The following is a 15,339-nucleotide window of genomic DNA, read 5'->3' as shown; positions in this document are numbered from 1 at the left end:
AGACTTGATTTGAAGTACCGGTAGCATCTTTCCCACCATCTCTTAGTGCCAAGCCCATGCTACAATCCAACAAACAGATGAAGGCCATAGAAAGCCCTTTCAGATCTTAAATTCCATCTAACACTCTTTTCGACTTTTCCGTTTGTTGCTTGCGTTGCTTCTCTGCTGGCTGTTTTTGTTTTGTCTTGGTTTCTGATTGATTGTTCATTATTGTTGATTACTGGAAGAAATGCTGTTGCCCCACCCCTTGTTAAATATATTGATTTATTTTTATATTTATACCCCGCCTTACCCCCTGAAGGCTTACAATGGCACGAAACCTAAAATCATCCATAAAATCCCTATAAATAACAATCAATAAAAAACAATCACAAATGTAATATTTTAGATGTACAAAACACCACTAACTGCACTTGAATTCGTGCTTAATGCTATGAGCTGCATATCTGAATTCTTTCAAACTTCTAGCACAATGATGGTGAACCTTTTCGAGACCGAGTGACCAAATTGGCAAACCCAAAACCCACTTATTTATCACAAAGTGCCAACACGGCAATTTAACCCCAATACTGAGGTTTTAGTTTAGAAAAAATGGTTGGCTCTGAGGCATGCGTTACTCAGGAGTAAGCTTAGTGAAGCAACTGTGCAACACTTCAAATGGTTGAATCACAATCCTAGGAGGAATCAGAAGGGAGGGATATCAATCCAAACTCCTCTTCTTCTTCTAGGCAGGCAGATAAGAGGACAGATATGGACAGAAAGATGAGGATAGATGGTTGCAGTATTCCATAATCATTTTGAATGATGGGCATTTCTATCATTCTCCAGCAAAAGATGCATCAACCCTTTCAGTCGTAGTCAATTATACTAAAGCACTGGCCACTTTGACTACACACCAACACAGGAAGCAGTCAGGGGCCATTTTCTGTGCGTGACAGAACATATACACCCAGCTGCTTCCAAGCATCACCAGGAACTACATCCCCTCTAGCAGGAAGTTACAAAGTTATGATCCCTGACAGAGGACAAAGGCGATAGAACTTGACAAGTCTGCTGGAGTTCCTAGGGCCGTGGTGGTGAACCTATGGCACTCCAGATGCGTTGGACTACAATTCCCATCAACCCCTGCTAGCATGGCCAATTGACCATGCTGGCAGGGGCTGATGGGAATTGTAATCCATGAACATCTGGAGTGCCAAAGGTTCGCCACCACTGTCTGAGGGCTATTAGCCATGGTGGCTCCCTGTTGCCAAGGTTATGATGGCCGGGAGCACCTCCACAGGCCAAGTCTATCTTTTTGCTGGCTATTCTGTTATCCTGATGCATGAATCAGCGCTTTGATCTTGTCTTAGCACTTTTGGACTTAATTCCTGACCTGAATGAACTGAAATACCGCTTGCTGAATGAAACCAAGGCTACACCAAGAATGGACTTATCTAATTGGATTCTTTTGGAATTTTGCTTTGTTGGTCTAACCACTGCAATTTTCCAGTTTCTGTTTTGTACTATTTGCACCTGCCAATATCAGTGCCTATGAACTTCAATTTGCTTTTAAAACACATTTAAAAAAAATAATTCTTCCTACTGTTGTCCAGCATGAGTGAAATGTCTGGTTCCTAGAAAAGAAAGCCCAAATAGATGGGCATGCCTGCGCCCCCAATGATTGGGGATTCCAAGGAGACCATCAAGCGCTTTCATAAATTGAAAGAATCTTTGAGCAAACACTTATTTGGCTACAAACCGAAGATTTCCTTTGTGTTTTTTAATCTCGCTCCTCGGAGTAAGAGGGTTTCAGGCCCAAGAGATCTGGAAAGAAAGAAAAGATTCGTGTCAAGGTTACAGCAGAAGGTGTAGTGGCATCAGATAACACATCAAATTCTAAACAGGTGGCTTTAATGAATTTGAACCAGCTGAAGGTAAGTGCCTCAGAAATAAAGCTGGATTCTCTCAGGGCCCAGAGATGCACACACTGTTTGCAGCGACCCTTTCGCCTTTGGGAACGACCAAAATATTAAGTCAAGAAAGTAAGTTAGCATTTTTCTTTCGCCTGGAAGCACTCAAAACCAAATCTGAAATGGGGGACGGAGCCCTCTACTGCTTACAGCCAGAGGTACACAAGGGAACCAACACACATGAAAGACACACACACACACACACACACACACAGGCGCCTTATACTGAATCAAATCATCAGTCTGTCAAGATCAGCATGGTGTAGAGATTAGGAGCAGTGGACTCTAATCTGGAAGACTGGGTTTAATTCCCCACTCCTCCACATGAAGAAGAAGAGAAGAGTTTGGATTTATATCCCCCCTTTCTCTCCTGCAGGAGACTCAAAGGGGCTTACAATCTCCTTGCCCTGCCCTTTCCTCACAACAAATACCCGGTGAGGTGTGTGGGGCTGAGAGAGCTCAGAAGAGCTGTGACTAGCCCAAGGTCACCCAGCTGGCGTGAGTGGGAGTGCCCAGGCTAATCTGAATTCCCCAGATAAGCCTCCACAGCTCAGGCAGCAGAGCTGGGAATCAAACCTGGTCCCTCCAGATTAGATACACGAGCTCTTAACCTCCTACGCCACTGCTTCCTTGACTTAATATGAAGCCTGCTGGTTGACCTTGGGCCAATCACAGTTCTCTCAGAATTTAGCCCCACCTATCTCACAAGGTGTCTGTTGTGGGGAGGGGAAGGTAAGGTGATTGGAGGCCACTTTGAGATGCCTTAAAGGTAGAGAAAAGGAGGGTAAGAAAACCAACATTATTATTATACTTAAGACCGTTCTGAGTCTAAGGTTTGGAGTCTTTCAGATCACCTACGGCAGGGGTAGGGAACCTGCGGCTCTCCAGAGGTTCAGGAACTACAATTCCCATCAGCCCCTACCAGCATGGCCAATTGGTAGGGGCTGATGAGAATTGTAGTTCCTGAACATCTGGAGAGCCGCAGGTTCCCTACCCCTGACCTACGGCCTGATCCTTTCAATTGGAGGTACTGGGAACGGAACCTATGACTTTGTGCACGCCGAGGAGCTCCTTCACTGAGCCCTAACAACTCCCAAATCAAGAATTTGCTTTTGTTTTCCTTTGAACCTATTTTCCAAAATTCTGGCATTACTTCAGGTTAATTCCTTCCACTTGGGGATGCCTGACTGAACTATCGCTGTTACCTCATGATCGGCTGCTTCAGGGTAAGCAGGAAAAAAAGGCTTGGGAGGGCTTACCCGATTCCCTTTGCCCCTTGCGACAAAGATGCCACGTGGGTTAAGATTATTTATGCTTGGGAGGCCAGAAGTAAATCAGTCCAGCTCTCTCTAAAAAAAAAAACACCCAAACCAGTCCTTTAACAGAGGTACTGCTGGGAATTTACTGCTACTCCCGTTCTTGCTGTTCTTGCTATGTAAACACACATCTTGTGAGTCGAGCACAAATGTGACCTAGAGCTGGCTTCGGCCTCCACCCAAAGTAGTACTGCCAGCATCCCGCCCACATAAGCTCTTTGGTTTTTGCTAGGTATTCTCGCGTGGTTAATCCCCGGCTTTTGGATCTGCAGTTATACTGGAAGGTTTGGATTTTATCCTTTTCATCGATGCAGCTTTTACGTGGCCCTTGTTTCAGAATGACCACTGCCGCTGGTTTTGTGAGCCGCTTAGCTGGAGGGACGTTCTAGAAAGGAGTCTCTCTTGAAAAGGGTGGACGTGATTCTAAAATAACGGCGGCAGCAAGAATAGCGGCCTAGTTGTGCAAGTCAGGGCAGCCCAAAGTGGCCGCTGGGAACATGCCCCTAAGATCAAGGGACGATTTCCCATTCCTGGAAGCAGAAAAAAAATCTTCTTTCTTCCCCTACTTGGCCACAGCCTAAAATGCTCCCCCGAGGAACCCCCAAATGAACAGCATGAAAGAAATGGGGAGGACAGACAAAAGTTGCTCCTCCCCCCTTCAAGTAGTAGGAGCCTCTACTTCCAGGCTGATCCCAGACACACCCTGTTTCCCCTAATATAAGACATCCCCGGAAAATAAGACATAGTAGAGGTTTTGCTGAAGTGCGAAATATAAGGCATCCCCCGAAAGTAAGACGTAGCAAAGTTTTTGTTTGGAAGCATGCCCGACGAACAGAACACAGGAAAAATAAGACATCCCCAGAAAATAAGACATAGCGCATCTTTGGGAGCAAAAATTAATTTAAGACACTGTCTTATATTCGGGGAAACACGGTAGCAGAACTTACAGGCTGGAGATACCTCCTCTTGGTTTTAAACCATTTCAGGCTACCATATTATCTACGAAACCCACAGAGATTAGCAGCAGAATCTTTCTACTCTTAACTGCGAATTAAAACACTAAAACAAGATAATTTTACTATCACCGGCATAAGGCAAGAAAGACGCAAACCCTCGCTATTTTTATATTTCCGACCCACCAATGCCCAGCTCGCAAAGTCTCGGGGAGTGGCTCGCGACGAAGATACAAAACGACTGAAATAATTTACAGACAAGATCTGCACAGCAACCCAAACCACACGGCCGAAACGCCAAACATGATTATTAACGCAGCCATCTAAACACCTACCTAAAAAACCACGGCCTTGGTTCACCTCCCGAAACCGGCAAGGGAGGGAGCCAGAAAGAAGTCAGGGCTACACCAGCGGCCACGGAAGAAAAGAGTCAAGGTGTTGAATAACCCTTTTATTATTATTTCCTGATCCCGACAGGTTTCACTCTTGGCTTTGTCGGGGGATCTCCTGTAGTGTAAATCTCCAGTCTCACCTGGAGCACAGGTGACAAAACCACAGGCGAAACATGCCGGGATCAGGAAATAATGAAAGGAAGGAATCAGACAGGTCGAATCTCTGGGAAGAGAGCTCTAAAGAGAGGGCGTGGCCCCAGAAAAAGCCCGAGTTGTACCTACTCATATTAGATAAGCCTCAGTAGAGTTTCCTGTGATTAGAAAGCAAGGGAAGACCGGGGTGAGAAGGTAGCTATATTCTGTTCCACAGAAAAATAACCATAGAGTTAAATATTACTCTGCCACAAAACAAAGTATGCCAGACCTTAAGAACATAAGAACTAGCCTGCTGGATCAGACCAGAGTCCATCTAGTCCAGCTCTCTGCTACTCGCAGTAACCCACCAGGTGCCTTTGGGAGCACACCTGCAGGATGTGAAAGCAATGGCCTTCTGCGGCTGTTGCTCCCGAGCACCTGGACTGTTAAGGCATTTGCAATCTCAGATCAAAGAGGATCAAGATTGGTAGCCATAAATCGACTTCTCCATAAATCTGTCCAAGCCCCTTTTAAAGCTATCCAGGTTAGTGGCCATCACCACCTCCTGTGGCAGCATATTCCAAACACCAATCACTGCAGCGTTTGGGACTCTTTCGTTTGGAGAGGAGACGTCTGAGGGGGGATATGATTGAAGTCTATAAAATTACGCATGGGGTAGAAAATGTGGACAGAGAAACATTTTTCTCTCTTTCTCACAATACTAGAACCAGGGGGCATTCATTGAAAATGCTGGGGGGAAGAATTAGGACTAATCAAAGGAAACACTTCTTCACGCAACGTGTGATTGGTGTTTGGAATATGCTGCCACAGGAGGTGGTGATGGCCACTAACCTGGATAGCTTTAAAAGGGGCTTGGACAGATTTATGGAGGAGAAGTCGATCTATGGCTACCAATCTTGATCCTCTTTGATCTGAGATTGCAATGCCTTAACAGTCCAGGTGCTCGGGAGCAACAGCGTCAGAAGGCCATTGCTTTCACATCCTGCATGTGAGCTCCCAATGGCACCTGGTGGGCCACTGCGAGTAGCAGAGAGCTGGACTAGATGGACTCTGGTCTGATCCAGCTGGCTTGTTCTTATTTTCTTACCATGTTCAGTAATGCACAAAATAAAGGTTTTGACATAGGCAGCATGTAGAAATGAATGTCAATTCTTATATTCATTCAGGACTATATTCTAATGCGGAAGAATTCGATTTTCTTGACTGCTGCACTTCTTGACCACACTATTATCTTTCTGCGGAACACGGTGTTAAGAAATTTTACAGTATTTCCAGTGATGTGAAGATCCGGGGAAGGGGGAGCAGATGGAAAAATTGGGATATTTTATGGAGAACCAAAGGACTCCTATGAAACATTTTAGCTTTGGGAATGAGCGAAATACTTTTTATGCAAGTATCTTCAGCAAGGCGTTCAACCAGACCACAGCGGGCTGTCGCATTTAACCGGAGGGCTGTGCCCAGTTTGCCGGTTCACATGTTGCTACGGCCCAGTCCGAGAATTGCAGTAAAACGCAAACCCCGCCTTAAAGCAAACAGTGAATGCTGTTAAACTTACCGCACTACTTCTTCAATCTGTTGATTGATGGTTATTCTTCCGACAAATCTGTGGAAGAAATCCGCATATCACAAGGGGCAGGCTTCCGAGAACAAATCATTACTCCAGCGAGACAGGTTGTGACACAGGAATTGAATGTAACAGAAAGAAGAGCTCGGTCTGCAGACAGCCATTAATTCTCGGCCATGACATAACGGCGGCGTGATTTCACGAACGCACGCTAAGAAATTGCCCAGGGCAACAAATCATGGATGGAAATCATTTGCCTCTCACAGTATTAACCTATGAGGGGAATTTAAGGCGACCTCTAAAAAACATACAGGAGGCATATAAAAGAAATGTATTTTTTTTTAAAAAATATTAATCACAGCTACAAGTTTCTTGAAAACTCTCAAATGTGTGTCTAGCTGCCATATCTGGCCACTGCTAAATTAGACCAGGAGCACATCAAATTCAGGGCTGACTCTGGCAGGCAGTGTCTTTAAGAAGTGGTCCTCCACCTCCTCTACTAGAACCATAGAGTTGGAAGAGACTCCAAGGGCCATCAAGTCCAACCCCCTGCAATGCAGGAACACACAATCAAAGCACTTCTGACAGATGGCTAATCTGGATAGCTTTAAAAAGGGCTTGGACAGATTTATGGAGGAGAAATCAATCTATGGCTACCAATCTTGATCCTCCTTGATCTCTGATTGCAAATGCCTTAGCAGACCAGGTGCTCGGGAGCAGCAGCAGCAGCAACAGAAGGCCATTGCTTTCACATCCTGCATGTGAGTTCCCAAAGGCACCTGGTGGACCACTGCGAGTAGCAGAGTGCTGGACTAGATGGACTCTGGTCTGATCCAGCAGGCTAGTTCTTATGTTCTTATGTTAATATCCCAACACTTACTAGGCAGACCATGTTTATGGGGTGGTTTGCCATTTCCTTCCCCAGTCATCTGCCCTTTATCCCAGCAAGCGGGGTACTCATTTTGCCAACCGTGGAAAGATGGAAGGCGGAGTCAACATTGGGCCGGCTACCCGAAACTGACTTTGGTTGGTATTGAACTTGGGCCACGAGCAGAGCTTCAACTGCAGTACCGCAGCTTACCACTCTGTGCTGTGGGGCTCTTTCTTAAGCACCGAGGGCTTAAACAAAGAGCGCAGTTCTCTGCTCAAAACTTACAGCGTCAAACAGCACACTGATTATCAAAACCCTTCTAAACGAACTCATAATTTCAAGAGTGGTTTCACTCTAGAGCAGGGGAGTCCAACTCTGGCACCGTAGATGTTCGTGGACTACGGTTCCCATCAGCCCTTGCCAGCCGCGTAACCCGATCTGGAATAGCCATAAACTTTTGCTTTCTAAATCGTTGTAAAGATTCAAACGTTAAAAACGACACCTGTAGAGATCTGCTTCCGGCTGCTGGCACTCTATGACAGCGTCAAGTTTGTCCAGGTTGGCAACTGACTGCAATACTGCTGTTTGTGAGACTGCAATGTGCGTCTGGAAGAGAGAGAAACAGGCACACAGAAAATATTTATGAATAGAGTAAGTGTGCCCCCAACAGCATTCACCAAATACGGACCGAAAAATCACGTGACACACGTGTGCTGCACAGTGGCTTGTGTATATTACAAATATTTCTTCAGTGTATAAACATACATAAAATGCAATTGCTATTACTAAATCTTTACTCTCATTACAAGTATCTCCAATGGAAGAACTTTAGTAACACCGATGCAGTCAAACAACCTCCTTCAATGTTATCAACACAGTTCACCTCAATAAAGGCTTATAACCTCATCTGTTGTCTCTTGTCATAGATGTTATACTTCAAATCGGTGACTGAATAATTGTCTTTCAATTCATGAATTAGTTTCTTTCAGGTGTAAACACGATCACCATTTTCATGAATGGATGCAATATTGTTATGATTGCATCTCCCTCCGGAGTAATGTTAAGCAGGCTGGTTAAAGGAGCCATGCATCCACATCGGAATAAACATTGCAGAAGCTGCACGCGTTTGTTAGCTTTGTTAGCCAAGAATGAGAAGGAGCGCCTCAGTGGCATATTTGGTCAAATCAGTGTTAAAGCAAAGCATCTGCAGGATCTGAAAGTATGGTAACAGCTCCTCTCTGATGCACTTCCACTTAGGAGTAAAGAGTAAGGTCTGATGGTAGCAGAACCTCATTGCTTAAAGGGCTAGGCTGCTCAGGAGAGAAGCAGACCACAGCATACGTCCACCACTTTCAGGAAGTTCCCAAAAGAGAGGTCTAATTCATGCAAAGCAAAGCCTTTATTGGCATACATAGAACAACAGCAACAAAACACAGCAAACATAAAAATTTTAAAAGGCAAAAAGGATAACCTCAGATAAATACATATTATTACTGGCTCTGAATTATTTCCATAACAAAGCTTGCAACCTCTTCACAAAAAACAGAATCAGAGTTATTCAACAAGAGAAATAATCTAATCGAACCTGTTAACTCAGACTGGGTGTAGATTGACATATTTAGATCTAATTTTAGTAAATTTAGTGCAATGTAATAGCTGGTGAGCCAATGTTTCAACTACCTTAGAATTACAGCTACACAACCTTTTAGATTTTTCCAGGTTACTAAACCTGCCATGTAGTAAGGCAGATGGCATGACATTGAATCTAGCAATTGTGAAGGCTCTCCTTGAGCAGGGGTTAGTTAGAAAATGTAAGTAGTGGGCCATACGACCCTGCTCAATTGGAATTAAAAATTGTGTGGGAGAGCAAGTTCTTTTAGCTGCTAGATACAGTTCTGCAATTCATGCCAACTATCAAATAAGTATGCAAACGCAGCAGCTGTCCTATTGATACTTTGCCACTTGATTCCGTAATTAACAGTTAATGGAAGAAGGGAAAGCAAGCTGGAAACATCTTTGGGCCAGCTGTAGGAAATCTGGGCTGAATTTCTGTCCCTGCTCTGGACTAGGTTTTGAACCTGGGTGTGGCCAGAGGCCTGGGACAAAGGTCTCTTAAGAGCCAACTCAGTGGACCTGGGATCAGCCGGAAAACGACTTGAATTTTCTTCTTTGTTTAAACCACTGACGGCAAACCTTTTCGAGTCCGAGAGCCCAAATTGCAACCCAAAACCCACTTATTTATTGCAAAGTGCCAACATGACAATTTACCCTGAATACTGAGGTTTTAGTTTAGAAAAAACAGTTGGCGTTACTCAGGAGTAAGCTTGGTGGTAGTCGGTGGCTTTGCTTTGAAGCAACCATGCAACTCTTCCAACGGGTGAATCACGACCCTAGGAGGGTTTACTCAGAAGCAAGCCCCACTGCCAGCAACCGAGCTTACTCCCCGGTAAAGGATCACGCTTTAGTTTTTTGCATGAAAATCAGTGGGGTTTAACAGCGCTTAACAGGGTTACCTACACTGCTTCCCCAAAACTAGGTCTTAGGTTTAATGCTAATAATCAGCCCAGTGGCCCAGGCCAGCCTAGATGTGTGTGGTGGGGGGGGGGGGTACTCTGTTTGCTCGTGCCCACAGAGAGGGTTCTGAGTGCCATCTCTGGCACCCGTGCCATAGGTTTGCCACCACTGGTTTAAACTATCTTTTTGTGTTTTATGTAAGCAGCTTTAAGTTCCCAGTTGGAAGGAAAATGGGATATAATTATCTAAAGCCGAGGTGTCCAGCTCTGGCGCTTCAGATGTTCATGGACTACAATTCCCATCAGCCCCTGCTAACATGGTCAACTGGCCATGCCAGCAGGGGATGATGGAAATTGTAGTCCATGAACATTTGAAGCGCCAGATATGACACCTCTGATCTAAAGGAATAAATAAAAGTCCTGAGGAAAAGTAATGATGCGGAGTTTACTTTCTTCAATTCTCCTGATTTCCAAGTCCAATTACGTATCGCTTTTTCGAAGACAAAAGTTTCTGTCGCAGGAAATACGCTAGACTTGAAGATGCCGCGTGACTTTTGTTTTCAAGGTGTGGTAGTAAATGTTTCAGAAAAACACCACGTGAAGCAGCAAGTTCGTTCGTCTCCAACTGACACAGCTCTCGGGGGAAGAAACACAACTCGCTGGAAGGTATGTTGCTAATTTTGATGTCTTGAGGTACATCTGGAGAAACTTCACACGAACGCACCTCCCCCGCCACTTCCCTTAGAAGAATTAAAATTACCACCTGCAGCAGCTTCCTGCCACCGAAACTCTTGAAGGAAACAGCCCTTAAACCTCACTTCTCAATTCAGTTTCAAAAACCAGAGATATGCTGAGGGTGACAAGGCAGACCTTAAGATTCGTCTCTCCGTCCAAGCTCGCCGTTGTAACGTGGCAAGAGCCGTTCGCTCTATCCGAGGACAGAAGCACAAGATCAGCGGGGAACGTTTCATCTTTGGCTACTCTGACAATATCCCCTACCTGCAAAGACACATAAAATAACATTATGCAAATACTGTTTTCAAAAAACCCGTTAGACCAAAACATTCAAATCGATACTGCCACCAGTTCTAATCTGACTGACCCGCGTAACAGTACACTGAGTCTCTCTTGGAAGAACAGCACGGCAGAAGTGTTTAAAATGATACACATAATCAATAAACGTTTTCTTCTGAAGCGTAATGGGATGGGATAAATCAAGCAATTTCACACGACTGAGGCACGTACCCGAATGTTCTTTGATCTCGTTTTCACAAGGCCGCCGCTGCGGACAACATAAACGGGAGCCCCGTTCACCTCGTTGTCGGATTTATGTCGCAACCAGTCTTCATAACCCTGCAACGGGATTTAAAAAATAATTAAATCAGAAAAGACAGCAAACCTCGTAGATGCCTCCAAAGGCCAGGATGCTCAGAAACCGCCTCAGCAACCTGTGTGATGAGGTCCAGAACAAATCACTACCCAACCAAGAATATGACCCAACCATAGGCCAGTTAGTCGGCTCCGAAAAGTCTTGTGAGACAATCGTACTATCAAAAATATATTTTTTTTCTTCATTTATGCCCCATCTTTCTCCCCAATGGAGAAAGGTCAGGGTCAGAACATGTCTGGTCCAAGATTATTAATTGCTGTTTTAATGGGGTTTTATTGTAATTATTGTTTTATCATGTTGTTCACCGCCCAGAGCCCTTCAGGGGAGGGGCGGTATAATAAACCAATTATAAATAAAAAAATAAAAATCACTCAGAAAGCCTCCCTGGCAGAGTGAGGATTTGAACCAGGTTCAACACAGTTCAACACACTAACCACTACACTACACTGCCTCTCTAAAAAAAATTTAAGCATAAGAACATACAAAAGAGCCTGCTGGATCAGACCAGAGTCCATGTAGTCCAGCACTCTGCTACTCGCAGTGGCCCACCAGGTGCCTTTGGGAGCTCACATGCAGGATGTGAAAGCAATGGCCTTCTGCTGCTGCTGCTGCTCCCGAGCACCTGGTCTGCTAAGGCATTTGCAACCTCAGATCAAGGAGGATCAAGATTGGTAGCCATACATCGACATAGAATTGAAAGCAGCAGGTGAAAAACCAGGCATGCATTTAGGGCCGTAATAACCAGTTCATCAGGACAGGAGGCCACAAACAGAAGGTGACAGAGGAGTGAGTAATCAAGATTCGCAGACGTGCGGAAGAGATGCAGAAAGCCGGAAGAAGCTGCCACCATCTAGCCTTCCCTCAGTATGAATCTGGGTGAGCCAAGTAGCGGCCCAGGTTACCACAGAGGTTGGGAAAACACCCACGTCCAACAGGAAGAACAGGTGGCAGGCCGGGCAGACAGTAGCCGTTTTCCCTCTCAGCTTTTGGCAGGGAAGACTAGAGCTCTCACAAAAAGCTCTCAGCCTTCCGACAAAGGAAAACAAATAAGACTTGGCAAAATAGATCCAAACAGCTTTGACATATGTTCTTCCAGCTTTGACATCTGATGTCGCTTTCTTCGGACCATAAACCATTCCGCTGACACCTCCCCCTCCTCCTGAACGAAATCACTCCTTTGGGTAAATGTGAGAAAAGGGGGGGGGGGGAGATGCACCGGTAATAAAAATAGACATATAGAGCCTCAGTCCAAACACGTGTGTCAATCCATCATGACCCATTTAAGAGTGTCGCTCTGAGCCAAGGAACACGCAGCAGCTGGGCAAAACACTCTGACTGTTAACACTGCGGCATTAGAACACTTGTTTATAGCTGGAGGCTCTAGTCTAGAAAAAAGGTAGTTATATTTTATGAAGATCTGAAGAGCTGCGGAAGCAGAGGTGGGTGGGGGGAGAGCAGAGCTTCTCTGCGCACCGTAAGTCACATCCCATTACATCACACCGGGACCGACAGCTGGTAAAATGTGTGAAAGCCGGACAAGGTGAATTACTGGTTTGAGGAGGAGGAGGAGGAGGAGGAGGAGAAGAAGAAGAAGAAGAAAGAAGAAGAAAAAGAAAGAAGAAGAAGAAGAAGAAGAAAGAAGAAGAAGAAGAAGAAGAAGAAAGAAGAAGAGGAGGAGGGGTTTGGATTTATATCCCCCCTTTCTCTCCTGCAGGAGACTCAAAGGGGCTTACAATCTCCTTGCCCTTCCCCCCTTACAACAAACACCCTGTCAGGTAGGTGGGGCTGAGAGAGCTGCGAGAAGCTGTGACTAGCCCAAGGTCACCCAGCTGGCGTGTGTGGGAGTGCACAGGCTAATCTGAATTCCCCAGAGAAGCCTCCACAGCTCAGGCAGCAGAGCTGGGAATCAAACCCAGTTCCTCCAGATTAGATACATGAGCTCTTAACCTCCTATGCCACTGCTGCTCACATTTACCCAAAGAACAGAAGCACACCTGTTCAACTAGAAGCTCCTGAACGGCAAGGTTTGCACCTAGAATTTTAGGCCCTCGGCCTAAATTTCATTCCCGGCTTCTCCTTGCTCTATTCTGTGAGCAGAGAACGAGACCTCTATGAACATACTATGGGCAAAACGACAAAAGGCTGCTGCAAAAAAGGGTAGAATCATAGCGTTGGAAGAGCAGCAAAGGGCCATCCAGTCCAATCCCCTGCCATGCAGGAACACGCAATCAAAGTACTCCTGACATCCAGCCAAAGAAGGAGACTCCACCACACTCTTGAGGTAGCACATTCCACATTCTTACTGTCAGGAGGTTTCGGTGGAATCGCTTTTCCTTCACCTCAACCCATTCCTCCTGGTCCTAGTCTCTGGAGCAGCAGAAAACAAGCTTGCTCCCTCTTCGACATGGCATCCCTTTAGATATCTAAACATGGCTACCGTGTCACCTCTCAACCTTCTCTTCACCAAACTAAACATCCCCAGCTCCCTACGTCTCTCCTCGTAGGGCATGGATTCCAGACATTTTACCATCTTGGTTGCCCTCCATTCGCAGTAAGTTTTTGTCATCCTCCCTGTGTGTGCGGTTACGTATCTTGCACAGGAGCAGCAGTGGCATAGCAGGTTAAGAGCTGGTGTATCTAATCTGGAGGAACCGGGTTTGATTCCCAGCTCTGCCGCCTGAGCGGTGGAGGCTTCTCTGGGGAATTCAGATTAGCCTGGGCACTCCCACACACGCCAGCTGGGTGACCTTGGGCTAGTCAGAGCTTCTCGGAGCTCTCTCAGCCCCACCCACCTCACAGGGTGTTTGTTGTGAGGGGGGAAGGGCAAGGAGATTGTAAGCCCCTTTGAGTCTCCTGCAGGAGAGAAAGGGGGGATATAAATCCAAACTCCTCCTCTTCCTCCTCCTCCTCCTCCTCCACCTCCACCACCACCACCACCACCACCTCCTACTCCTACTCCTCCTCCTCCTCCTCCTCCTCCGAAACAGCATGTATCTTGCGGTTACGTATCTTGCACAGAAACAGCATGTTCTGCGTTTATTTGCCCTGTGCTATACAAATAGGAGGTGAGAGAAAGTCTAAGTGATGTTACAATACAGAGTAAGAGATCCTCCTCCTCCTCCTCCTCCTCCTCCGAAACAGCATGTATCTTGTGGTTACGTATCTTGCGCAGAAACAGCATGTTGTGCGTTTATTTGCCCTGTGCTATACAAATAGGAGGTGAGAGAAAGTCTAAGTGATGTTACAATACGGAGTAAGAGATCCTACACACAGGGGATGTGGTGGCAATGATTACTGGTACTCTTCCGGGAAGAGACATTTTCCTCTGAGCGATAGGAGGACATCTTGTGGGTGACTCCCACCTTCCAATCAGGGATACAGGAAATGAATCTTTTTTTCCTCTTCCTGTTTGGAGTGGAAGCCGTCAGCTTGGATTACTCCGAATATCCCAGCCCGGTTTTCTTGCGTTCCCCCCTCTTCCTGCTACAGCCCAAAAAGCTGCTCCTGGAGACCCCTCAAACATATGAGGGAGGAACCAGCAAGAAGGAGCAGCAGTGGCCTAGGAGGTTAAGAGCTCGTGTATCTAATCTGGAGGAACCGGGTTTGATTCCCCGCTCTGCCGCCTGAGTTGTGGAGGCTTATCTGGGGAATCCAGATTAGCCTGTACTCTCCCACACATGCCAGCTGGGTGACCTTGGGCTAGTCACAGCTTCTCGGAGCTCTCTCAGCCCCACCTACCTCACAGGGTGTTTGTTGTGAGGGGGGAAGGGCAAGGAGATTGTAAGCCCCTTTGAGTCTTCTGCAGGTGAGAAAGGGGGGATATAAATCCAAACTCTTCTTCTTCTCCCTTTCCATCAGTAGAAATGCTCTGCTGGATCCAACAATTCTGCCCCATGGGAAACGTTGCTGGAACAAACGGTGTCTCCTTACCTGCTTTATGGCGGTCACAGTGATTACAAAAAACAATGGCAATCCACTCGTCACAGGACTTGTGGGAGTATCAATCATAAGCTGAACGAGAAAGAAACATGACAATGGCGTCAGCATAAGCCCAACTGATTCAAAATACATTAAACAACAAACGATAACAGCTTCCTAGACACTGGGCATGGCATGGCCTTCCTACATTGCTGTGGGCATGAAAAAGGGCTTAAGGAATCTGTCTCTACACTGACGCAAATGTGCTCTTTGTGAGGGGGGTGGGGGGGGAAATGGGTTCTCAGTCCGGCTGA

General features: G+C 46.0%; 1 protein-coding gene across 8 annotated transcripts in view; it reads right to left on the bottom strand.

The window, feature by feature from the left end:
* The window catches only part of ATP11B (ATPase phospholipid transporting 11B (putative)), a 113,885-nt gene that overhangs the window by 59,638 nt on the left and 38,908 nt on the right, over positions 1-15,339 (bottom strand). For all 8 annotated transcript variants that reach the window (XM_048505223.1, XM_048505227.1, XM_048505224.1 and 5 more), the window contains exons 4-9: positions 15,038-15,118; positions 10,963-11,070; positions 10,588-10,716; positions 7,707-7,810; positions 6,325-6,372; positions 1,742-1,806 (exon numbers count right to left, since the gene is read on the bottom strand). In XM_048505223.1, the coding sequence (XP_048361180.1) occupies positions 1,742-1,806; positions 6,325-6,372; positions 7,707-7,810; positions 10,588-10,716; positions 10,963-11,070; positions 15,038-15,118 (535 nt within the window). The remainder of the gene's footprint in view (positions 1-1,741; positions 1,807-6,324; positions 6,373-7,706; positions 7,811-10,587; positions 10,717-10,962; positions 11,071-15,037; positions 15,119-15,339) is intronic.

Source organism: Sphaerodactylus townsendi, linkage group LG08 (genome assembly GCF_021028975.2).
Source record: "Sphaerodactylus townsendi isolate TG3544 linkage group LG08, MPM_Stown_v2.3, whole genome shotgun sequence".
NCBI lineage: Eukaryota > Metazoa > Chordata > Lepidosauria > Squamata > Sphaerodactylidae > Sphaerodactylus > Sphaerodactylus townsendi.
Note: the sequence above shows the minus strand (reverse complement) of the source record. Positions and strands in the feature narration are given on the sequence as shown.